Source organism: Syngnathus leptorhynchus, chromosome 6 (genome assembly GCF_054491065.1).
Source record: "Syngnathus leptorhynchus isolate UIUO chromosome 6, UIUO_Slep, whole genome shotgun sequence".
NCBI lineage: Eukaryota > Metazoa > Chordata > Actinopteri > Syngnathiformes > Syngnathidae > Syngnathus > Syngnathus leptorhynchus.
Window position 1 is genome coordinate 2,796,871 of NC_141200.1, and position 24,574 is coordinate 2,821,444.

Here is a 24,574-nt window from a genome sequence, read left to right on the forward strand (position 1 = left end):
GATCCCTCGTACAAATAGCCTTCCACTCGATGACGTCACTGACCCAAGCTTCCAGTGTTTACATAACAAAACGAAGCATGTTATTTCGAAATACAAAGTCAAGATTGAAACACAGATATTCATGTAAATCGGGTGAAGAAAGTAGTTGGTCATGAACGTGGAAAAATTTGCGCGTAGCAACCTCATTTTGATATGGTCGATGGTGCCTTCAAGGACCATCCAGAAGTATAAATAATGTGACAATGAGGAAAAAAAGAAATCATCACATTTATTTTTGATAAATTCCATTTTTAAGTGTGTCAAGACAATGTAAATAAAACCAGACCCTGAGAGAAGACTTCACATTGTACAAAAGTCAAGAGGAACTTCCAATATTTCGAGAAAGCAAACTTTTACAGTGCATCCTTGTATCCCTAGTAAAAGCATCAAATATTTGGTCCCATGACAGAACATGATTCAATTGAAACAATGCAACATTACCTTTAAAGCTTATGTAACAAAACTATGTACAATCAGAAAATGCAAACACATTTTATAAAAACATGGTTCAATTGATACCAATATGACAACTATTTCCTCCACTTGAATAAAACCAGATTTTTTTTTGCTGTTTTTAAACAAAATCCCTCCCATTTTACATCCAGATCACCTTTGGTCATCACAAGTATAAATAAGGCACGTGTAAGAGCACTGAACTGAACTGAACTGAACTGAGCAGAACTGCTGAGCAAACTAAGAGTTAACATCAAATACATTGCAATGCACTCTTAAAAATCCCACCATAAGTTAAGTTTTCTATCATTTATAACAGCTCGTCATCTGCTGACAAAACCAGAAAATTGCAAAAAAATATATATTTGTTTTTCCAGTTAAGACTAATGTGAAAAACATAAAACACTTCTGTGTACATGTCCAAGGAGTGTTGCAACCGTTAGAGCACTTGCCATCTGTGATGTCCACTTATTTACAGGCTAGCCCAGTAACCTGAACCTGATTGGCTCGTACCCTCCTCCGTAGTCAATAGCGGTAGCAACTCCGATGTTATCGGTACCATCGCCATGGCGACGAGCTTGACTGGTCACACCCCGCCACCCTGTTGTGCTGATCAGTAGTCACATATCGGAAAGCAGCAGGCTCCAAACGTTAAAGTGCTCTGGGCGGTCCTAGCGTAGCTTTTGACCGGGTCACTTCGAACGGGACGACATGCGATGGTTCCACATGCCGCGCTTGGAGTGGTAGTGGTGGAAGAAATGACGCAGGTGGAGCCGCTCCACCTCTAGTCCGGCCAGGAGGATCCTGCAGCCATGAGACAGCAAGAGGTCTTCAGCTCAGCTATGACTTCATTTGACCTTTAAACGTTGATGTCAACAAACCGGTCGAGGAGGTCCCAGTCTTCCCCTCCCCAGCTTTCGGTGAACTCCTTGGTGTTCATTCCTCCCACTGCGTCCAGATCAGATTTATAAATGCCCAATAATCCGAAGCCTTGCAACTCCCAGTTACCTGTCAACAAAGACGTAAAATGCTAGCATACAATGTCACACGTTAGCTCCCCCCCCCCAGATATAATACCTCTGGCCTCCAATGGTGTTGCCCCGCAGTCCAACCTCATGAGAATAGGCGCAAAGGCCATGAATCCCTCTACGCAGTGTTTCCGAATGCTATCCAGGATGAAGGGAGGGAAATGGATGTGGAGGTCGCAAAGAAACACAATGCTGTGGTCATCCTGAAGACAAAAAAAAAAAATCAAAGATGCGCCATTCGTTGAAGAGCTCGGGTGCGCCCACTCACGTTGATCAGGTCGATGCCTGCTTGGAGACCAGCGGAGCGTTTAAAGTTACCACTCAGCTTCACGTAGTGGTACCTGGAGGATCCCGCAGAAAGTTATGTTGTGGATGATACACTCACGAGACACATCATTAGGTACACCAGCAAAATAATACGATAAGAATAAAAATAGCCGAATTTTAAATCACATTGCCTGGGCAGGGAGGACTTCTTGAGGGCCGCCCTCACATCCATATCGGTGCTAGTGTAGTCAATGATGATGAGGTTAAAGTTGGCGTCGCCCGTCGTCTTGAACAAGTCGGCCATGTTGTCGATGAGAAGCTGCACCCAGCGTGCCTGGTTTTTCACTGAGGAAAATCAGACAAACGTCACTCTACTCGTGGTTTGATGAAATGACAAAGATTTTTTTTTTTTAAATATACACTCCATGCAAAGTTGCATATTTACAAATTCTTGTTCATTCCCAGCCCCAATTTAGAATTAACATACCCGGCAGTACGAAATGGACCATGGCCTTGGGGTTCCAACGGAAGCCGACCGGGTTGCAGAGCACCAGCTGAGGTTTGGGCGGTCGGAAAACCAAGTCTTGGCCGAGCGGGCGAGGGCGATTCTGGCGATTTATCGCGTAGATGTAGTGCGACAGGCGCCGTAGTTGGCCCTTGGCGTCTTTCAGCTCCAGCTCCAGGAGATAGCGGCTGCCCCGGGCGCCATCCAAACGTTTCTCCACATTAACCACCCGCAGAAGAGTAAAAGGGCTGCACAAAAAAACAACAACAAATGAGACAATGAAGATATGACTAACCAGGACGCACTCACTCTTTATGCTTTTTGTTGAGTTGTGCCACAAAAGCTTTGGCGACGGGCAGCGCTTCGTGGGAGGGCAGCAGCAGGTTTCCCGAGATGTTACACATCAGTCTGGACCTGTCGGAGCGCGTGGACCACCTGTCCACGCGACGGATCTGGAAGGTTTGACTCCAGTCCACCTTGGTGTCAAACACGGGCTCCAGGGTGTGGTCTTCATCTTCCTCCAATCCCTTTGAGGTGTTAGTCTCGATCTCTCTGACATCTCTCCTGATCTCCTCCTGGTTGGCAACTTCAATGTTGAGAGAATGAAGAGACTTTTTAGTAGTCTGGATGCTGTAAAGTGATTTTTTCATGGTGTCGGTGGAGTCATTCCAAGTTAAGACTCTTCTTTGAAAGCTGTAGTCTAGCATAAGACAAAGAGAATGCGTGAATTGGAATGTAAAACAAGACTAATTAAAAAAAAAAAGAGAGATGGAAAAAAATACCACTACCTGTGTTTTTCTCTTCCAAATCCTCAGGTGGATCGAATTTTATGTATCGAGAAAAGTCAAACCTGGAAGAAGTGCACCTTTTTAGATATCCAGATAAATGAAAGATTTTTTCAAATCCAATTCCTTCTGCTGTAAACTTAGAAACATTTGGGTTTAACATCCAAGGATGAATTCAGAAATCAACATTTGACTTTTTATTTATACGTTAAGATCTGATGATGTTGGTTATTTTTGCGTTTGAAACCGGATGCAAATAAACGCTAGAAGCCAAATGATTTCAATCTCTAGAGGAACATTTTTTTTTAGTTTACTCACCCCTTCATGTTTCTGGGGTTCTCTGAGTAAAAGCAGCTGTTCAATCCTTCCATGTGCGTCAGTCGGGTGTAGTCGTTGGGATATACGTAGGAGCTGCGGACCTGGGGATAAAAAAGTTCCAAGAGTCAGTGGTCACGACATTAAGTACACATGCAAGAAGTGAAGTTATATGAATATGAATTTTTATGAAAATAAAAACCTAGTCTGTGTGTATCAATGTAAGCGGCGTAAATACAAGAGTGACATACAAAATGGATTCCTTGGTAACGTTGGAGAGGGAAATCTTTGATGGTGAAGCTGGGCTTGTACAAGCAGTTGGGCAGAATACCTTGGAGGAAGCTGTTGTCTAGCAAAGGCACTGCTAACAAATATGGCAGACGGATGTCAGGGAGGATTCAAAGTAACCCCAAATTGGGCCTGTGAAAGAGTCACGGACCTCGGTGGAAAATGTCTCGCGGGTCTTCCCTCAGCAGGTCGACGGCGGGGGCGTTGTGCTTCTGCGAAACCTTACGTGGGTGGCTCGGAACCGTCAGAGGTATGTGCGCAACGTTGTCCATTCGCAGTGCCGACTCATCTGTGGGGAGGGGGAAAAAAATAATAAAAAAAGTTGATGAGCTGCTTGTAAAATATGCTTTTGTCTGACTCATGAGACATTTTAAAATAAAAATGATGATTTTTTTTTTGCAGTCAATCCTCAACTACTAGTAAAGAGGCATCTTAAAGGAGAAGTCAAAAATGATTTCTGCGGATGACATCAGAGTTCCGCAGAAGTCAGGTAACCACCAAACACAGCTCAGTGTCACATGACCAAACTCAGAAAACCACCTCAATGTGGACGATACTTACTAACATACAGAGAAATGTACTTGGACTCAATGACCATAAAATTGAAGTCCTCATTCAACAGCTTCCACTGTGCCAAAATAAACAAGAGTTTAAGTTGTAGCGTGCGCTTGAACGCCAGCGTCATATTTTTAGGTGCTATATATAATTTGAGGTACTCACAGCCACTTCCACATGGTCGTTGCCTTCGTCATTCTGCTTGTGGATCACTTCGAAAAAGTACCGCCGATGACCAGAAAGCCTGGAAAGTCATGATGTCATATGATTCAAATGCAGCAAAATTCAGAACAGGTTATCTGAGATATTTTCTTCAAAAAGGCAGCTCACAAAGAATCCAATCAAGTCAAAACAAGTACGTCCACTCTAACAATAAGGAAGTGGGAAGTTATTAAGAGGAAATATATTTTTTTAGCCAGCCACTTAAATGGACTCACCGAGTTGCTTTGGAGATCTGACTGCTATACTTCCCAAATTCGCCTGGAGCTGTCCACTCAGATCCGGTCTAGGAAGAAAGGAAATGATCAAATCAGGCATCCCTCGAACCCTTTTTTTTTTTTTTTTTTTCTTTCTTCTTCTTCCCATCGTACCTTTCCAACCCATGCGAGTAACTGCAGATTGGAGGGAGACTCATCCGTACTGAGCCAGAATTCCGAGTTATCGTCGGAGCTCAGGGCGAATACAAACTCTCCTGAGGACATCAAAGAAATAATAACGTTGAAGTACGATTCACGATGGTACAAAGCAAAGGTTTTGTCATCTGTACCATCGGTGTAAGGATGTAAATAACCGAAGATCCTGAGCCCGTAATTGGTCCATTGCGGTGAGATGGCTAGCTTGTTGACTGTAATCCTGGACTGGAAGAAAAAAAGGTCACAAAAAAAAAAGCCGCTCAGGATCTCAAGGTCATGGGAAATGAGGATCTAGCGTTTGGATGTGGAATGTACCGAGACTGCAAACGACCTCTGTCATGTGTTTGTTAAAAGTCACGCAATGTTGACACGTGTGTTGTGTAGCACTGACATCATGCTAAGTGAAGCGCTAGGTTGCACTCACGTGAGGGTACAGCGGGTAGTGGAGGTTGTGGCGGAGTCTTTCCGTGGAGCTGCCGCACCAGTCCTCAAACACGTGCAAATTGGCCCGGCCTTTATACTTAAAGATGAGAGAGCATATCGGTAAGTCATCTATCTACCAAACATCCTGACCTACTTCAGTAAAACCAAACGCAAGTGCACTCTTGTTGCCCGTAAGTTGGGGCCTGTGTATAATGTTTTGCTTATCGGCACAATCTGTAGCACACTACGGAAACTTTGGGTCTACTAGTCTGTTGGGTGACTTTGATTCCAGTAATCTGGATCTTGACGAGAACAAATAAAACAAGTGTTTATTTTTTTATTAATATAGGCAACATGAAATCATTCTTTAGTTGACCAAAAAAGTATTAGCAAAATATTTTAACAAACCAAAATGAGAGAAAATTACTGGCAAACGAATAATATATATATATATATATATATATATATATATATATATATATATATATATATATACACACACACACACACATATATACACAGACACACACCTCTGGTTTCCAGGCTGCCTTCATATTTCCAGAATCCTCCAGCGGATGGCTTGCGTCAACCTGGAAAACAAAGTAAAGTCACTTCTTGAGTAGTTTTATAAAAAAAAAAAAAAAATGTGTATACACCATATTTTCCGCGCACACAATTCTCACATTTTCTCTGACTTTTCCCGGGCTTAGCCTTTGACCAAACAGGACGTTCCTCCAGCCATTGCCGACATCAGGGATGTTACCTGCAGGAACCGCGAAAAGTCCAAAAGTCAAACGTATAAAAAAAAAAAAAAAAATCTAAAAATAAACTCCACTTTGTATTAGATTGAGCCATAACATAAAGGGAAAGAAATGTAATGACCATCATAGGGCTTTACAAAATGCCTCCTTCTTCGTTCTCACAACTGTTCGTTGCTAATGACTTCAAGCATCACTGTTGCCAAATGAGCGGCTGGTCCAAATAATTAAGTTGTTTGGTTAACATTAGGGACAGAAAAATAAATCCAGTTTTTAAATTCTAATCATCTGAACGGACCATAATTGAAGACTCTTGCACAGAATTGAATCCATCATCCAGGATGTTTCACGGTTCAGAGCATTACCACCTTCAATCACCTCAGTCATTTCACCTTTCGGGACATTCATCAACTTGTGTCTTTTCTTTTCCCCGAAGTGGATATGTGACATGCAAGAGGAGCGGAAAAAAAAAACAAAAAAACAGAGACTCGCTTTGATTAGAACGCGTGTGCAAAGAGACGCGGCTGTGGTAAGCAGCCGGTGTTAGCTTCCTCTCAGCCGCCGAGATGTGATCAGCATGTTCTGGTCTTGAATGCGGCATCGGAGGAAACCACGACTGCAAGTGTTTGCATTAAAGATGATATCAAATGGAAAAAAATGACTCAACAGTATCAGAACAATATGTCCGCCATACCCGAAGAATCGGTGGAATAATCGATAGGATAATCGATTCTAAAACGATTCACCGGTTTGGTAAATACACAAATAAAACATGGGAGATTGAATCGTACACTTTGTCATTTGCCTCTCCATTGTGACTAAAACGTCATGGTCGCTCCGATGTGAAGGTGAGGAATGCATAGTCGAGGCGACCCCCGCCTCCAAGCGTGTGTTTACATGTCGGGCTTTGTTGAAAGGGGAACCAACGGTGGAGCGTACGCGTCATGTGTTGTCGTTTCCGCACAGTTCTCATCTGCATCCCCGACAGCCCGCTGTTAAAAACCCACGCGGTGCAAATAAAGGTAAAGTAGACAGCAGGAAGTGCGGTGAGCCAACGTCAGACGGCACTTCCCTCCGATGTGATGAGTAAAACTGTGACGTGACCTCCTGACCTGTCCCAGCCCCCCCGTCAAAAGACCCCCACATGAACATTCTCTCACGGGCGGCGTCTCTTTCCAAAGAACCCGTTTTGTTGTTTCACCTGTGTTCGCCTACACCCATTGGGCCAAAATTAGTGGAGAAAAAAAATGGAAGTTCATATTTAACAATAAATAGATTTATGTCAGAGTTAGCAATGGAGAAAAAAATTGTGGTGGGCTGACATCCCGTCGGGGTCACCAATGTGGGAAAAAGGGACGAAGACGTCTTTATTTCATGACTGCCAACAACTGTGGCTAGAAATGTGGCAAAATGACAAAGAACATCACAAAAGACAAACATATCATCCCACCCCTCACTGCTGTCACATTTTTTTCACAGAAGATGCAAATCAAATTTGAATATAAATAAATAAAAATAAGGTATTTAAATAAATAATATTATTTAATTACTTAAATAAATAAATATTTAGGTAGTGCAACAAATTCAAACCCAAAAGTGATCATATCTTTTCTAAATGTAAAGTGTGTAATTATTATCCTCCACTTACATTTGTACTTATCTGCCTTAAAAAGTCAAATTGGTGATCAACAATTGCACTACGTCTTTTTCGAAGGTGCCAAACTTACCGGCGACTTCTCTCCGCGCTTTGAACACGACGGTCACCGCTGCGACCAGCAGAATAGCCCCGAACAGCACACATTTGCCATTCCTCTGCAGTTTCTTCACCGGGAAAAACGCAGTTATCATCTCGGCACTCAATAGACATTTCCTCTGAGGTTTCGATGCCGGTAGGTCCCGGGTGCTTGTGACTCCGCAGTGCGCCGCCTAACTGCGGTCAAGCCAGCCACCTTTAACGTCCCTCATACTCGGAGCAGCTGACAAGCTTCAAAAAGTCTCTTTCAAAATAAAAGCCTACTGAAAAGGTATATATGATAGGATAAGCGGTCCATAAGATGAATAAATGGTACCAGACCAGTCCTGAAGGTCCACAAGAACCGCTCAGGTGACCACCAAGAAGGTAGTTTAAAAAAAATCCGCACCAATGCAGGTAGCAACTATCGTTTATTGTATCCTTCCGCCAGACCGCAACAAAACAAACCTCACCCATGACAAAGTAGATCCCAAGTGGTTTTCCCACTGCAACTTTTCCTTTTAACAGACACAGCAAAACATCATAGACTAAAACGGAAAAAATTAAGATGGTCGAACAAGCTCGTGGATCATGGATGCTTGTTCACGTTTGGATCTTCCAGTTTATTTTTTTTGTCCTATTGACCACTTCATACACAAAACGGAAAATTAAGATAGTCGAACAAGCTCGCGGATACTTGTTCGCATGTCCGGACATTCCAGTTTTATTTTTGTCCTATTGACCACTTCATACACGGTCCAACAAGCTGATGGATGCTTGTTCACGTGTCCGGCTATTCCAGTTTTATTTGTCGTATTGAACAAAATTCACAAATCACAACACTTTGCGGGGATGGGGGGGGGGGGAGAAGGATCTGAACGTACATTGTCATTAGCCCCCAAAAGCACCAGCAGGTTAACCCAAGCTTAAAACAGCTTTGTTGGAGAATTCAAACAGTTAAGAATTTACCAAAAAAAAAAAAAAACACCCCCCCAAAAAAACGGTACCACCTCTTGCTACATAAACGAGTATATCCTTTTGGAACATTCCAACACATTGTATCCGAGTGTTCATCCACCCTGTCCCGGATTTGATCAGTAGGCCTATAAAGTTGGAGGCTTGGATGAACGGCAAAGAAGAAATATAGTGCAAGGTGAGTAGCCCTTTTACAGCCAAGGCTTTTCAATTCTCAACGCCGACGCTAAACAGCTGTCGTAAAGCCGCCCGTTCAAAGGCTTGACGGGAGTGTGAGCGCACAAATATTCAAACCGCATCACACCCGCTCAATTCGCCATGGAGATGGCAACCATGGCAAGAGGCCCCCCCCCGGATGAAGAAAGCCAACAAAGTCAGTGCTCAAAATTTGATACACTCCCACACACACACACACGCACGCACACACAAAATGGTCGGCGGGTCCGGTCCTGGAGAGTCACTCTCCTGCCTATTTTTTGAATTTTCCCGCTTCCACATATTGGACTCAAATGATCAGGGTCGTTATCGGCCTTCTACGGAGCTTGCTTATTCGCTGATCCGTTGAATCTGATATGTTGAGGAGGGACCAACAGCCAGGACAGCGGTTCTCTAGGACCGGATTCGCTTACCCCTGAGTTACACACTTAAAACACAAATGGCTGAAGTAACAACAACAACAACAAAAAAAAGAAAATCAGAAGAACAAATGAACCGTGATGAATGTAGGGCATTTTAGACTTTTGCATCGCCCTCTGCTTCCTTATTGGCGTTGTCGATCTCCATATCCCCGCTGTCGCCGTTCTCCTTGCTCTTCGCCTGCTGGGTTGCTTTCTGCAAAGCAACAAAATGGGTTGTTAAGAAAAAAACGGTTACACATTCAGTCTCGCTAATGATCTGCTTACCCTGGAATCCCTCTCTGCAAACTTCTGGAACATGTTGGCGTACGTGCGTTTGTCCTTCTCGTGCTGCTCCTTCATGTGCTTCAGACAAAGGGCAATCTGGGTAACCACGACAACGGAGGAGAGGTCAGGGCAAGAGGATAAAGCAGCATATTGCTTGATGCCACATTGGTAAGGTGTGAAAAATACTTGGACCGCCTCAAGTCGTGGTGGTGAATTGCGGGCGGGGGGGGGGGGGGGGGGGGGCACAACAGAAAATTAGAATCACTGCTTTAAGCGCTAGTTGACTTGTAAAAATGCAAGCGACCAGCAGGTGGCAGCGGTGTACCATTTTAGAAACTTTGTTTTCTTATTCTCTTCACGAGGTAGGTGGGGGTGATTTTTTTGGGCATCCAGCACAGCACTTTCTGCCCCCTCGCGCTCTTTGGGTTAAGTAAAGCAAAAGTCACACAACTTCTTCCTGGAGTGACGCCATACCTGACTCTTGGCAGCTTTGTTAGCGGGATAAAGTTGAACAACGCGCTGAAAGTCATCCCTGGCTATGTCGAATTCCTTCATGCCGAAGTGTGCCTCTCCTCTTCGGAATAGCGCCTTCTCGTTGGACTCGTCCAACTCCAGGGCCTGTAATCACAGCAAACGGGCTTTTATTCCAAAATCTTTGGAAGCGCCACTGTAGTAAAGTGCAAAGTTTCCCATCTTGGAACATATTTTACATTTGAATGGAAATATGTCATGAAAGTAAAGATTTTAATCTTATTTTCCTCGCCTAAAGCGGTCATGCCATGGCACTATTGAATGAAGGCAAACAGGTTAATTTGATATCTTCTGCCACCTAGTGGAAAGGTCACGTCATTGTTTTGATCTTACCTTGTCACAGTTTTCCAGCGCTAGGTTGGGCTCTTGGAGCTTTAGGTAGCACATGGCCAAGTTGAGATGCGCAGCCAGCCGCAGCGCTTTGGCCTTCTCCTCTTCCTCCCCGACAAAACCCGAGTCATTGTCGAGCCACGACACGATCCTCTTGTACTGCGTGGATGCTTGCTTGAACAGCCCCCTCTGAAAGCCATAACAATTCGGGGAAAAAAAAAAAAAAAAAATGAAGACAACATCCTCAGTGAAAAGTTGAGCCGCCCTCGCCTCGGTTACCCACCTTGAAATACTGCGTCCCCTTCTCTTTAACGACGGCGCTCTGTTCCAGCTTCTCTGACGAATTCATCTCCCACGACTCTTTGACTTTCTCCAAGGCCACCAGCTTGATCCTGTATTCCAAGAGCGCCTCGCCGGGAATGTTATATTTGGCGTTTCCGGCGTTCCCGAAGCCGTACCTGCCAGAAAAACAAAGCGTTTGTTGATTTATAACCTACCTTATAAACTTCAATTCATTGGTATTGATCAATAAATCATTGATCGGTGCTTGTGGTGCATGCGGCAGACGCGTCAAAGAGTGATGCGGCACTTCAAGAGGCCAACAGCGCTGATGTTTTGATTCGACTCACACCAACAGGTGGGCCGACACTTATCTGCATAGTAACCACGGAAATCAGCAAGGTCGTACTTGGGTCTGATGTGAAACAGAGCTTCCTCTCCCTCCTCCATGGCCATGATGGCTTTCTCCACTCCGGGCGGCAAGCCGTGGCTCTCTCCGTCACCCATCTCGAACTTGAGTTGCCTCTCGTCAAAGACGCGTCCGTCGTAGCTGCCCGACACGGTCACTGAAGAGGAGACAAAGCGTCGGTATATAAATCAAATCGATCCTGCCATCGGGTCTTGTCGAAGGAGTCCGAGAAATGCGTTACCTTCCACCGAGGATCCCTCGTTCGGCTTGGTGTACGGCTTCCCCTTGGTGATAATGCGATGGATAATCCCTCCATCCTCATCTTCGGTTAAATCCACCCCTCGGAATTCAAAAAGCTCCACCTGTCGGGGGATGAGCGGGTTGTTTTCAGATTGTTCGGTTAAGTCCATCACGAAAGATTTGCTTTGTCAATTATCATTGGTGGTTAATGTGTCCGGCAACATTATTCCGCTCAATACAACACCGATGACGAGAACTTGGTTATAGTTCAGGCTTAACCTCAAAAACAAGTGTGGCATTAGAGGGAATTTTAGGAGGGCTGCCCGCAGCTCCGTACGCATATTCCGGTTTACAGATGAGCTGGCAGATCTCGCCCTGTTTCATTGTAGCGACGCCGATGTCCCACGCCTTTATGACTTGACCTGGACAGAGAGGAAAGAGGGATGAAATCACGGTCGTCTGCCTTCCGGGTCGGTGCTTTTCTTAACGGAGGGAAAGCGACCTTTGCCCAGCTCAAAGGTGAACTTGTCTCCTCGTTCTCTGCTGGAGTCAAACTGAGTGCCATCCGGGAGGGTGCCCACGTAGTGGACAAACACTTTGTCCCCGGTCATTGGCAGCTCTTTGCCAGTGCCTTCCCTTTTCACCAGCTGAAAAGAGAAGGATGTCAGGATATAAGAACATCTCAACTGATTCCTGTAATTCAAGAAACAGGTTGTTGGAGGAGGAGGGGAGCAGTTTTTTTTGCATGAATTTGGTCAATTTGCATTACAAATGTTTTGGAAAGCGTTGGTCATGATTGGAGATAATCGTTTCAGTTAAGTGCATTTTTTGTCAAGTGCATCTCTGCACTGGTTGGAACGCAAAACCTAAAAATCGTCCTATCTACCTGGCCGTGTAATTGGCTGGGAAAGTCATTGAGGAGGTTTAATAACTCGACTGTTAAACCTTCAATGACTTAAAATAATCATTTGATTTGATGATTGACCTAACGTGACTACCATATGAATCAAGTCGTCTTTCTTCGTTTGTTTGCGAAATTATTAGCAATTGTAAACGTGCTTTTGGCTCATTAAACATTGAAAGTCACTGAATCAATAAGCATAGGGATGATTTTTTTCAAACGTTTTTGGTTGAAATCGCATCAGAGTAATAAGAGAGACATTTCTTGGCACGTGCTCAACGGCGCCAACAGGTTACTTGTCAATGACGCGCCTCGTCACATCTTAATAGTTGACGGTTCTCGAGCATTCTCGTTTTATCGAGCAGGTTGAACATCTGAGTTAACGAAGAACAAGAAATAAACCTTTAGCAACGTGACCAGGGGGGAGCTAGCTGACGACAGCTAATGCTATCAGTTCAAGCGCTAATACTGCAGGGAAAAAAAACCGAAAAGGAAAAGGCTTTCCACTTGAATATTTTACCTTCAAGACACCTCCATCTTTCCCGGGTGTGAGATCCTCTCCCTCCATGGGGATGGTGTGTTGTCCTTCTGCCGTTTGCTCCTCGGCGGTCATTGTAAAAAAAAAAAAAATAAGAAATAGGCGACAGTAAACCTAAGCCTGACTTTAACTACGACAACAACGTCGACGTGGTTGTAACCGACACAACGACTAAAGTCTTGTTTGAGAAAGCTGCACGACGTATTAATAGATCGCCGAGCAAAGCGTTGACGATCCAAGCTGCGTAAAGCGTGCAAAGTCCACGCGTGAATGAGAGCCCCTGTCAAGAGAACTTTCCAGGCATTCTGGAAGGAACGCTGGAGAAGAATCAAGCACCGGGAGTGTTAAATAACTCTACCGGGATCTCCAGAAAAGGCGGTCCCAAACAAGTAATAAAAGCGTAATAACCAAATCTCTACTCATCATATTACATGTCATTTTCAGACACTCCTGCTTTAATAACCCCCCAAAATGCATATAAAGACCTCACATGAAAGAAAGTGACATTTATCTAACGAAACCGCCCCTACGTGCTGCGTGTTTCTTTAAAACGCGCACACATGATCTAAGCTCGTTTCTTATTGGTCGCTTTTGGAGCTCTTAGCCACCTCCTGGCGCGGGAGTTGAAACTAGTCAAAACAGAGAAATTCGTTTATAGGTGTCGTATAAAGATGTTATAGATTTCGGGGATGACTCCCGGTGCGAATCACATTTGACCTGACAAGATCGTAAAAGTGACTGTAAGTAACGCTGTTTAAATTCACAAGAGAATTAACGCCTGTGTTGCTAAAGTTCTACATTTTGTACTTCTCCACGCCGACTTTTCACCATCCACTGAAATGTCCTACTTCCGGATGCTATGCTATTTGATACAATCATTAAAAAGTCTATTTTAACATGACACATAAGTTGTTGCCTGTAAGCGTGTTGTGTTACTATTTGGTCCTCAGGTTCGTCATCATGGAAAACGGCAGAGATCAATTTCCTTTTCCATATCAGCCCTATACTATTCAGGAGGATTTCATGCGTTCCTTGTATAGAGCACTGGACCAGGGCAAAATTGGCATCTTTGAGAGCCCCACAGGGACGGTAGGTCATTCAGAGCAACACTCATTCAAGATGATCTCCAAATTGAAATATGTCTTCTCTGTGATCCAGGGTAAATCTCTGAGTCTTATATGCGGAGGGCTGAGCTGGCTGACAGACTTTGACAACAAAAGAAAACAAGAAGCGGCCGTCCGGTTGCAGGAGGGCGAGACTTCACTTTCTTCATCCGACCCAGAGGCTTCGTCCCAAAGTTTGTCCGCAGAGCCGGACTGGATCAGCAGTTTTGTGCAGAAAAAGGCTGAACGGGATTTGGTGTCAAAGTTGAAGGTGATGGAATGTCAGCCCGTCTCAATGAAAGTTTACAGTGTTAAAACTCGATTTTTTTATTCCGTTTTAGGAGGATGAAATAAAAAGAAAGAAGCGAGAGGAGCGATTAGAATTGATTCGGAACAATGTTCAACTGAAGTATCCAATGAAAAGAAAGGTAAGCTCCTATATTTTTCTTCCAACGTCAAATCCTAGATATGACTTCAAGCCCATAAGAGAATGCATTTTACCTTCTGAAGAGGAGATGATGGTTTTGTTCCAGATGTAAAAAATCCCGGTAAAGCTTTTTTTTTCTTGCACCGGTCCTTAACGGGTCAATTCTTCGTCTTTTCTGTTTCCGCAGAGCTGCGATGAGGACGAAGCCTTCAAGTTGTTGCGGCTTAGTAAAGAGGATCAAACCGACCCAGAGGCAAATCAAGACGACGAGGATCTTATTATCGCAGAGTATCAAAGCGATGATGAGTCCAAATCAAAGAGCAGGTGTGTGTGTGTGTGTGTGTGTGTGTGTGTGTGTGTGTGTGTGTGTGTGTGTGTGTGTGTGGCGCTTAACTTGCAACTTTTCAAATAATAACAACACAAGTATGTCTACTCAGATTCAGTGTGGGCGAAGAAGATGACGACGAGCTAGTGGAAGAGCACGTCACAAAGGTCATGTGATGTTTCTCACACAGTAGTGTCATTTAGAATGCTGATGTGTGTGTTTCAACAGATTTACTACTGCAGTCGCACACATTCGCAGCTTGCTCAGTTTGTCCATGAAGTCCAGAAGAGTCCCTTCGGCAAGGACGTCAGTCTGGTCATAATGGGCTCCCGGCAGGTGAAACTAAACCACAAGTGACTTTTTTAATATTTAGCTAGCAAAGTACCCACATAACTAACCTAAAATAACAAAAAATATATCAGACTGGTAGCCTAACAAGCTAACAAACCAACAAATTATTCAAACTACCTTCCTACCTAAACTATCCGCCTAGTACTACCTGTCTAAACTAGCTAGCTAGCTAGCAACAGTTGTGATTATACTTTAGAGACATTTAGCATGCATAACATGAACGGTTGTACTCTAATTTTACATAAAATATTTGCAAAATATTTGCATAAATGACTCCCTGGGTCTTTGGAAGTAAAATTATTTACCTCCCATCCAAGAAGCGGTTTAGTATAACAAAATGAAACAAGGATAGAACAAAATGTGATCTCTGCTTTGCAGAATCTTTGCGTCAACGAGGAAGTGCGACGCTTGGGCAGCATTCAGCGTATCAACGATCGCTGCATGGAGATGCAGAAAAACAAACACGGTAAGACAAATGAGAAAAAATCAATCAATCCATATTTCACAAACACTTTTGAGAACCCAAGGTCCTTTTTCCTTCTTCTTTGGTATCGGCACTTGGTATCGGCAGATACTCAAAATAGAGGGACTTGAAAAAAGTGATTGTGACGTTCAGAGACCGAAACAACTGATTGTAAGAGCGTAACCATGTTTTTAGAAAAAACGCATCACGACGAGGACGCCAAGAGGAAACGAGGCCCGCCGAAAAGCGTCTGTCCGTACTACAAAGTATCGGCGCTACAACAGATGAGGGACGAGCTGTTGGGCAGCGTCCTCGACATCGAGCAACTCCTGAAGCTTGGCGGGGAAAATCATTCGTGTCCTTACTACGCCACACGCCTCGCAATCCCCCAGGCGCAGGTTTGTACTCATCCTCCCCGTCTTGTCATTGCTCAGTCGGGAAGTTTGTCCGAAAGTTTTTGTTTTGCGCAGTTGGTGGTGTTGCCTTATCAGATGCTGCTGCACGAAGCCACAAGGCGGGCGGCGGGGATTCGATTGAAGGACCAGGTAGCGTTCACAAGAATGTGTCACTTTTATCAATCTTGAAACTGCCATGCAGTGAATCTCTGGGGAATATAAAAAGTCTACACACTTCCTTTTCAAATTTTACCTATAAATTGCAAAACATTTGGTGGTGAGAGTTTTTGTGTCAACAGGTGGTGATCATAGATGAAGCTCACAACCTTAGTGACACTCTCTCCTGTATACACAGTGCGGAGCTCAGCGGTGCGCAGGTAAACGTACTCCTCGCATTTTATTTTTATTTTTTTTATGTGCTGTACATGAGTTGAGATTCACCCAAACTTTCCAATCGCAGCTCTGCCGGGCCCACTCGCAGCTCAGCCAGTATGGCGACCGCTTCAGGTGAGTAACTGACAGCATTTTGAATTAATGCACGATACGTCTTCTTTAATATCCTCTTTATCAGGAGCCGGCTGAAGGCGAAGAATGTCATGTACATCAAACAAGTTCTTTTTGTGATTGAGGGTCTGGTGCGAGCGCTGGGAGGTGAGTGAAATCGTCTTTCAGTTTGACGAGCCGTTGCTGTCACGCCGGCGGAGTGATGTAAATGCCGTCCCCCTCAGGCAAGGTGGGTCAGAATCCACAAAGCCAAAGCACGCAAGCAGGTCAGACGATACACACACATTCACAAGCAAATATTTGGTGGAGAACTGTCTTTTTTTTTTTTTTTTCCCCTCCCCCCCAGCAACAGAGATGCTGACTATCAACAACTTTCTTTTTAGAGCTCAAATCGACAACATCAACTTGTTTAAGGTAATGCATTAAAGCATGAATATCATTTCCCCCTGCTATCCATCAAGCAGAAGTTTGGCAGATAATGAACAGTTCTTCAAAAAAAAAAATCCCGCCGTTCATTGTCACTCCCACCTTAACTCTAAACCACAAATGGTGCAGAAACACATGTCGACAGAAATTATAACTATACTCACCATTTGTGAAAAATGACAAATAGTACTGCAGATGACTTCTCTCTTATTATTTCTAGTCATGAAATGACACCGCTGTAAAATATCTGTAATATTCAAAAGTTGTCTCCCTCATTTTGCTAGCTCCACAGATACTTTGAGAAGAGCATGATCAGCAGAAAAGTAAGTCAGCAGAGAATTGGCTTTTACAGTTCATTGAAGTGCTGCAAGATTTATGTCTCCTTTTTGTTTTCTATAGCTAGGTGGTTTTGCGGAGAAGTACGCAGGTTCGGGTATGACCCCGCACACTCCCGTTAGCTCCACCAAGGAGAACCGGCGCACGGAGGGCTTGAACCGCTACCTTCAATCCTTGCACGGCAACGAGAGCACGGCACCAGGTCGGACGTCAAAAGACGTCACGTAATCTCCTTTTCAAATTTCTAATCCAGCTCCTCTTGTCTGCAGTTCCTCCAAACGTCCAGCAGGGGTCGTTAGAGACACTGGCTGCTTCCCCCATGATGCAAGTCGAGAGCTTCTTCATGGCGCTCACCAACAGCAACGCCGACGGCCGGGTGGTCATCCACAAACAAGGTACTACGCTAAAATAGTTTGCGAAAGGCGCCGATCGTAAAGTGAAATCTGCAAATGTCTAGGAAATCTTTCCGAGAGCAGCGTCAAGTTCCTTCTCTTGAACCCGGCCGTCCACTTCGCTCAGGTGTTAAAGGACTGCAGGTCCGTCATCATTGCGGGAGGAACCATGCAGCCCGTGAGTAGTAGACTCTGGCTTTACGTTTAAATTGGGGAAAAAAAAAAAAAGATTCCCCACGAAGCTGAAAGCTGCTCCGTGCAGGTGTCAGACTTCAAACAAGAGCTGCTGTTTTCCGCCGGAGTCGGAGAAGAACGTATCGCCGAGTTTTCCTGCGGTAAGCGTCGGGGGCATCACAGTCACTAAACATCCGTAACGGCTTTGTCGATATTTTTGTTTTTATAGCAAAGGACAGTAAGTGTGTTTAGTATAGCGGAGGAATTCTCCTGCGTCCTCGCAAAAGCTCCAAAATCAATACTTTATAAGAGCTGTGAGGGTCACATCGCTCAATATTGAGCAATAAAACATTTGGCCCATCCTGTTTTAGTTTTATGAAAGGTTGTTTATTTTTTTTATTTTTTTACACAAGGCATTTAGTACACTCGATGACTGGATGATGTTGTGACAGCTCTGTAAAACTGCTTGGAAAAAGAAATTCTCACTGTTGGATTGGATAAGGGCAAATGCTGAGTCGTCCATTTTCCAATCCTGTTTTTTTTTTTTTTTCTCTGCAGGTCATGTAATTCCACCTGAGAACCTTCTTCCCATCGTCCTATGTAGCGGTCCATCTGGTCAGGAGCTGGATTTCACGTACCAAAACAGAGACTCTCCTCGCATGGTATAATACAGTCCTTTTTTTGTTGTTTTTTTTAAACAGAAATTAAATTGAAATTGTCCTCTTGGTCCTGAAATGTATCTTTTACATTTTGTCAGATGGACGAGACGGGCCGCATCCTTTCGAATATCTGCAACGTGGTGCCAGGCGGCGTGGTGTGTTTCTTCCCCTCGTACGAGTACTCAAAGCGTATCGTGGACCACTGGGAGTCTGCTGGCGTTCTGAGCCGACTCGCCAACAAGAAGAAGGTAAGCTCAGGAATGTGTCAGGAAAAGCTTGCTTATATAATGTACATTTTCAAGCCAAATACCATTTATTCTTTTTTTTTTTTTTCTCCAGATTTTCCAGGAGCCCAAGAAGGCCAACCGGGTGGAGCAGGTGCTGGCCGAGTTCTCTCGTTGCATCCAGGTGAAGAAGAGCTGTCATTTTTTCCATAAGCACATCTGCCATTTTTTCTTCCGGGGGGCGGGGCTTAAATGTTACGTCTTAACAGAGATGCGCTCAGCAAGGAGGAGGCAACCAAACGGGGGCGCTGCTCTTCTCCGTGGTGGGCGGGAAAATGAGCGAGGGCATCAATTTCTCCGACGACCTCGGCAGGTATGTGCTTTGGGAATCCGCTTTTGGCCACGTCGCTCTTACAAAAGAGTACGAGAATTACGGCGTCTGAGATTTTCATGGAGATGATATGTCTCCAGGTGCGTGGTGATGGTGGGTATGCCTTATCCCAACATCAAATCACCGGAACTGCAGGAAAAGATGTCTTACCTGGATAAACACCTGGTAAGACACCAGACTTTTTTTTTTTTTACATCTCAAAATGGCCTCAAATGGTGACAAAATGTCTCCTTTGAACATTCCAGACTCACAGTGGAGGGAAGAGCCCAGGCCAAGCACTCGTAGAAAACCTCTGCATGAAAGCTGTCAATCAATCAATAGGTTTGATAAATGGATCCGGTGGTTGTTAAACTTCTTATCATCAAACGTTTCCTGGTCCCCAAAAAGGCAGAGCTATCCGTCACCGTGGCGACTACTCCTCCATTGTGCTGTGCGACCGACGCTACTCTCGTCCCGCCACCCTGGCTAAACTTCCCGCGTGGATCCGGAGTCACACCAGAACGCACCAAAGCTTCGGCCCGGCGTTCGCAGCCTTGCGGAAGGTGAGGAAGCAGGACGGGGATCTCTTGAGGGTACCACGTATGCGTTCACAATTCATTCTCTTTGCTCTTCTTTCAGTTCTTTGTGGAGAAGAAGGAAAATCTTGTCTAGTTTTCATCCACACTGGATCCAGAAGGCTTTTATAATCTCACTTCGATCACAGCCAGTATTTGCCAAATATGTTTTGATTGATAGTTTTGGAAAAAAAATGTGATTGGTCTATGTGAACACAGCCACACCCAGTTCTGAAATGATTTCATTTTGTTATTTTTCCTTGTCCGCCGTCTCTAAAAGCTTCAACATGTCAGATGAGTTGTAGGAAAAAGGTTTTAAATGATTCATCCCCATCTGTCTTTTTTTTTTTTTTTTTCTTTTCTTTTTGATCACCAAAAAAACAAACGTTTGAACAGGGGTGTGGACTTTTTATATCTGCTGTGAGTCTGCAACATTGTTGGAACATTTCTAAATGCTGCGTGTCCAACTGAATTATTGAAGTGCCTACACTGCTGCACGGCTTTCATTTGCCACATTAAATATTGAAGGTGCATTGTTACATAATGCAAACATTGGCTTATTGGAGAAGGGTGGGGGGAAAAAAAAAACCTGTGAGTAAAATGCAATCGACGACTCTCACGAGCATTTCCGCTGGTGTTGAAATGCAGAAACACCACTGACCATTTTACAGTTAAATGTTATGTAACCCCTAACAAACTACCGAGTACTTTTATTTTATCGACAGGGATACAAAAATTCAACCAATTTTCAAAGATGGAAACTTTCTACAGGAATAAACCAGAAATTCATCAAATGAAAGCAGAATTCAATGAAAGAATTTGTGTCAGAAAATGTTATAAAATGTCTACTTACAAATAAAGTTGTTGAAATGTTATACATTTTAATTGTATTATTTTTATTTTTTTTTGTACATGGATCTATCTGCCCTATGGCAAAAATGTTAATATTTGTTAGAATATGGCACTTTCTCCAAAATTCCCATGAAAATTGATGAGAAAAAAAGTTCCAACCTTAATTGTCAGTGCATTGAACTTTTCCGGTCCCCTTCTTCAGACCTCCCAGTCGTCGTCATCTGCCGCCGTTTGCGGGGCGGGAAGCGGAGGGATGACATCTGACATTCTTGCAAAGGCTCCTCCGGCACTGGCGGGGGGGGCATCTTTTGGATCGCCACCAACTGGACCCTTCCCAGAAATACCTGAAGGGAGAGAGGGAGTGTCGTCATTTTCACCTCCCTCAAGTACGTTTTTTTTTTTTTTTATATACGTACGTACCTTTCCTGCGCATGGCCAGCTTGTTGAAGAGATCGGACATGAAGTCGACGCCGCTGGAAGCTGCTACGACTGCCCAGAGATGCCGAAAAAAATCTTTTGTTAGGCTTTTGACTGACACCACAAACTACGGCAGGAGAAAAGGCTCAAATGATTCTAATCAAATGAAATCAAAAGGTATCAGATGCGAGTGTGACGTGGTGAAAAGATCTAAAAGCATCTTCTGGAGTTTTACTTTGTGATCTTTGTAGAGTTTTGAATTCTTTTCTCATTGAAATACGGCTGAGTGAAGATTGGGTCGTTTTGCTAACCCGAGGTTACTCGCTGGTTACGCTCCGTTCTCGATTGCACATGGGCGGTGACGCTAAAAGCTGCTTTTGGTGTCGCCGTGAATAAAACATGCCGCCTTCCCACCTTGTTCCTGCTCCTTCTGTTTCTTCTTCTCCATCTTGCGCTCCTTGACGTTGCGCAACTTGGCTTTGCCGATGCCGCCGGCATTGCGGATGGACTCCAGGAGGCTGGCTCGACCGTCTGAGGGCTGGACTACTTCGCTGGGGGCGCCGGGCACTGGGCCTACGGGGTTGAGGAAGATGAGAGTTTTTATTTTTTTTTAATTCAATTTCATTTAATAGTTTTATTTTTGCCTTTTGGAGATAACAGAAGCTTTGCCATTTTTTTCCCTCCCGACCATAATGATCACTTAGGCCTGTGTGTGATGTTTCTTTTCTGATTGGCAAACCTGAACTTGGAACTCTGTCGGGAGAAATTTCCACAGGAGGTGATGGAGGAGGAGGAGGTGGTGGCGGCGGCGGCGGCGGTTGTCCAGCAGGAGTGGCGGGTGCAGGAGGAGGTGGTGGCGGCGGCGGCGGTGGGGGAGGAGGAGGAGGAGGAGGAACGCGTGGGTGATCCCCTGAAACTAAATAGGTCAGTCAAGCAACACCTGAGCTGGGTTCACACTGCCGTCCGTCTACTGTTTGAATACCTGCGCTGTCCTCCGAGAAGGATGGAAGCTCGGGAATGTTGTGCGTGGGTCCCGACGGGGCGAAACCGGGCCCCAGGTCGGCGCTGTAGGACAAGTCGTCGGCGATGCCCGGCAGGTCCGGCAGATATGACGGCACGTCGATCTCTGGCACCTGACCCAAGTCTGGTACGTAGAAGTAATTCTCTGCCGTCTGTCAAAAACACGGTCAGATATCATGGTGGGATTTAGAACATGTCAAGCATGCGTGGATGAATCTCAGGGAGAAAGAAAAAAAAAGCCATTTGAGTTGATAGTTAGGGTGTCCCAATACTTTTGCTTTACCAGTCTCTCGAGCTGCTCTCTCTTTGTGATGGACAACGGAGCATCAAAAGGTTTCTCCTCTTTTTCCGTCTCGATGGCCGTGTGCGTCTTGATCACAGCTCCCGCCAGAGGGTCGAGGAAGACGTACTTCTTGTAGCTTCAAAACACGATCCAAGCGGGGAATGAACAATGTCGATGTGAAGTTACTGTACTGAAGTGGAGTTTGCTGTGATTTGCACTTTTGATTCGTTTGACAACTGTGTGTGTGTGCGTGCACTCACAGGTTCTCTGTGGTGTTGAAGAGCAACAAGGAGCTGACAGAGGAGATGTTGCGCGGAAGGCTCCCCAGCCCTTCTTCCGTCTCATCCTCAGACTTCTTCTTTTTGCCTGCGCACACGGGGAAGTAGACCAGCTTCTCCTGCCAGGGAGACAAACAAAAGGTGAAAAGTTACTTTTATCGAACCCACCAGCAAATGTTTATGCGGAACCTATTTTAAGTTTGCCCCCCCCCAGAAACTGAATAATGCATTTGTGCACCAAAGGAAATTGCACAATGTGTTTTCATTTGTCTCGAGACAAGACGATTTGGAAAAAAAAATCTTATTGCGAAACAAAGCAGTGCCACCGAGGGAAACACAGTGAGTTTCTTTTTCTTAATGGAGATATATTGTGCATTTTTGTTTACAATTCAAAACACTTCAAGATCAGGAATTCCAATAGACTTTTTACAGTTTACCTGTAAAGTCTTTTCATCAAAGGGTCGAAGTTTGTTCTGTATTCTTAGCCGCGGACGGGGTTGCGTCGAGGGGTCGGCGGCCCCGGTGAAGATCGACGAGTAGTCCTGGAGTCGGTCTGGGGCCGGGTACTTTGCACTGGAAAAAACCTGGAAAAACACAACTTTTGCAATTTTTACAGAACCTAAAGCATTTTCCAAGGTGTTGCCATGACAGACCAGATTGCAATATTACGGCAGCATCTTCGTCAAACCTTTGGTACTTTACCTTGGTGGCTTTTTTACTGCCTTTGATCTTGTCAACGCGAGCCTGAACCAATCGGATCCGATCGGTGACGGTCTGCAGATGGCGGCGATTTTTCTCCACACTCTCGGATACTCTAAAAGCAAAAGAGAGCAAAAATGAAAGATTTGACGAGTGAGAATATCAAGTAAATTTGTGTGGAGCTTACCTCCTAAAAATGTCAGTTGAGATGGTCTCCAGGAAGAACAATGCATCTGCTATTTGGTTAACGGCTTCCTCTCTTCTCAGGTCCGGCTGGATGAGAGGCACCGAGTACACCTGACCCTCCAGGCAGAGCTTCTGGGTCATCCTGTATTACAAATAGTGAAGCAAGACCTAAATGACTCATTTTCACTTTCATGTGAAGCTTGTTGAATTAAGTCTTGATGTACGATACTGACAAAAGTTGAGCAGCAATGTGTTTGTTTCCCGACTATGTGTGTAGCAACACATGACCAGATCATGTGTTGCTGCTAATCATGATGGCCCCATGACAGCATTTCACTTTATCAACCCTTCAGTGAATATTTAAAAAGAGGTAATACACGCACACATTGAATGCATTAAAAATACACACGCGATAAATGGAATATTCTACTCAAAAACACTCGTGACGATTCAAAGGCTATGCACTTTACAACGATGGTAAGGAAAAGTCACATTGTATAAAACAATTTGAAAATCACTCTTTTAAAAACAAACGCCTTACCTGACCATCGATTTTATTAACACTCCCAGGTCATATATATATATAGAGAGAGAGAGAGAGAGTGGAAAGACGCTAGGCTAACGGTGCTAGCATAACAACGGTCGGTTTACTTGTGCGTTTTGTGTCATATGACTTCGCCATTCGTCGTGTTGCCTTCATGTACCCTCGGAAATGTTTTTGACAGCTACCTCAAGACGCACTAATAGCAGATAACAATGACATACAAATTCCAATTTTAAAATGTTAACACGCTCCCTCCCCGAATTTCATTGACTTTGTTAACTTAACACTTTCAAGATAGCAACGTGGCGGAACAATGTTCACTTTACATGAACGCAAAAACCCCTGTATTTCCGTGTGTGGCGTTTATGTACCCACGGAAATGTAAGAAGCCATCTACTTCCTCCCGAATGAATAGGCAAACCGGCAGCCAGTCGAGATTGAATATTTAATTGTTCGTTTTATTTCATTAGTTCTGATCATTTATTTCCATTGAATTAAAATCATTAAATTTATTTAATGACTACATTTTGACAGTGATCCAATGCACCGTTTATTACAATATGCCGTTCGCATCAACCCAACAGCGATTTATTCTGCTCTGATGTCGCACCGCCTGTAGGCTGCGCGTTTGTCCTGAAGTTTGATCGTGTCTTCTGTGCGTAATGGCGCATCAGTGCCTCCTCCTC

General features: G+C 44.3%; 4 protein-coding genes across 19 annotated transcripts; 1 reads left to right on the plus strand and 3 right to left on the minus strand.

Annotated features, from left to right (window-relative positions):
- Nucleotides 1-248: 248 nt before the first annotated feature.
- b4galnt3b (beta-1,4-N-acetyl-galactosaminyl transferase 3b) lies at nt 249-8,109 on the minus strand. Of its 10 annotated transcripts, none has more exons than XM_085913522.1 (21): nt 6,347-6,542; nt 6,196-6,262; nt 5,974-6,053; nt 5,821-5,880; nt 5,292-5,387; nt 5,002-5,092; nt 4,826-4,926; nt 4,673-4,740; nt 4,401-4,479; nt 4,242-4,308; nt 3,832-3,969; nt 3,644-3,756; nt 3,396-3,496; nt 3,081-3,142; nt 2,602-2,992; nt 2,275-2,540; nt 1,979-2,132; nt 1,789-1,861; nt 1,570-1,723; nt 1,374-1,500; nt 249-1,296 (listed from the first exon to the last, which is right to left on the minus strand). In XM_085913522.1, the coding sequence occupies exons 4-21, from the start codon at nt 5,842-5,844 to the stop codon at nt 1,185-1,187; spliced, it is 2,217 nt and encodes a 738-aa protein (XP_085769648.1). In that variant the 5' UTR covers nt 5,845-5,880; nt 5,974-6,053; nt 6,196-6,262; nt 6,347-6,542; the 3' UTR covers nt 249-1,184. The 10 variants fall into 10 exon arrangements, 9 of the variants coding, with proteins under 9 accessions (XP_085769648.1, XP_085769647.1, XP_085769640.1 ...); XM_085913521.1 differs by having other exon boundaries at nt 6,173-6,262; XM_085913514.1 differs by lacking the exons at nt 6,196-6,262; nt 6,347-6,542 and adding an exon at nt 7,776-8,109 and having other exon boundaries at nt 3,644-3,753.
- An 83-nt stretch (nt 8,110-8,192) lies between these two features.
- On the minus strand, nt 8,193-13,333 carry fkbp4 (FKBP prolyl isomerase 4). The gene is made up of 10 exons (XM_085913527.1): nt 12,868-13,333; nt 11,949-12,093; nt 11,726-11,868; nt 11,448-11,568; nt 11,207-11,363; nt 10,802-10,976; nt 10,522-10,707; nt 10,132-10,275; nt 9,658-9,753; nt 8,193-9,586 (listed from the first exon to the last, which is right to left on the minus strand). The coding sequence occupies exons 1-10, from the start codon at nt 12,958-12,960 to the stop codon at nt 9,488-9,490; spliced, it is 1,359 nt and encodes a 452-aa protein (XP_085769653.1). The 5' UTR covers nt 12,961-13,333; the 3' UTR covers nt 8,193-9,487.
- Nucleotides 12,794-20,478, plus strand: ddx11 (DEAD/H (Asp-Glu-Ala-Asp/His) box helicase 11). 4 transcript variants are annotated; one of them, XM_085913512.1, is made up of 28 exons: nt 13,400-13,625; nt 13,836-13,974; nt 14,044-14,259; nt 14,330-14,416; nt 14,603-14,739; nt 14,853-14,907; nt 14,969-15,076; nt 15,470-15,557; nt 15,750-15,952; nt 16,025-16,099; nt 16,249-16,326; nt 16,410-16,456; nt 16,521-16,600; nt 16,678-16,719; nt 16,800-16,867; nt 17,164-17,202; nt 17,279-17,417; nt 17,485-17,610; nt 17,673-17,785; nt 17,870-17,942; nt 18,340-18,443; nt 18,539-18,688; nt 18,780-18,848; nt 18,934-19,037; nt 19,136-19,220; nt 19,301-19,376; nt 19,443-19,597; nt 19,674-20,478. In XM_085913512.1, the coding sequence occupies exons 2-28, from the start codon at nt 13,846-13,848 to the stop codon at nt 19,704-19,706; spliced, it is 2,679 nt and encodes an 892-aa protein (XP_085769638.1). In that variant the 5' UTR covers nt 13,400-13,625; nt 13,836-13,845; the 3' UTR covers nt 19,707-20,478. The 4 variants fall into 4 exon arrangements, with proteins under 4 accessions (XP_085769634.1, XP_085769633.1, XP_085769637.1 ...); XM_085913508.1 differs by lacking the exon at nt 13,400-13,625 and adding an exon at nt 12,794-13,274 and having other exon boundaries at nt 19,443-20,478; XM_085913507.1 differs by having other exon boundaries at nt 13,397-13,625; nt 19,443-20,478.
- Nucleotides 20,305-24,215, minus strand: washc1 (WASH complex subunit 1). Of its 4 annotated transcripts, none has more exons than XM_085913526.1 (11): nt 23,996-24,215; nt 23,346-23,486; nt 23,162-23,273; nt 22,897-23,043; nt 22,442-22,578; nt 22,182-22,317; nt 21,861-22,050; nt 21,618-21,794; nt 21,293-21,451; nt 20,882-20,950; nt 20,305-20,805 (listed from the first exon to the last, which is right to left on the minus strand). In XM_085913526.1, the coding sequence occupies exons 2-11, from the start codon at nt 23,483-23,485 to the stop codon at nt 20,660-20,662; spliced, it is 1,413 nt and encodes a 470-aa protein (XP_085769652.1). In that variant the 5' UTR covers nt 23,486; nt 23,996-24,215; the 3' UTR covers nt 20,305-20,659. The 4 variants fall into 4 exon arrangements, with proteins under 4 accessions (XP_085769652.1, XP_085769650.1, XP_085769649.1 ...); XM_085913524.1 differs by having other exon boundaries at nt 21,618-21,788; nt 23,886-24,215; XM_085913523.1 differs by having other exon boundaries at nt 23,886-24,215.
- Nucleotides 24,216-24,574: the final 359 nt, after the last annotated feature.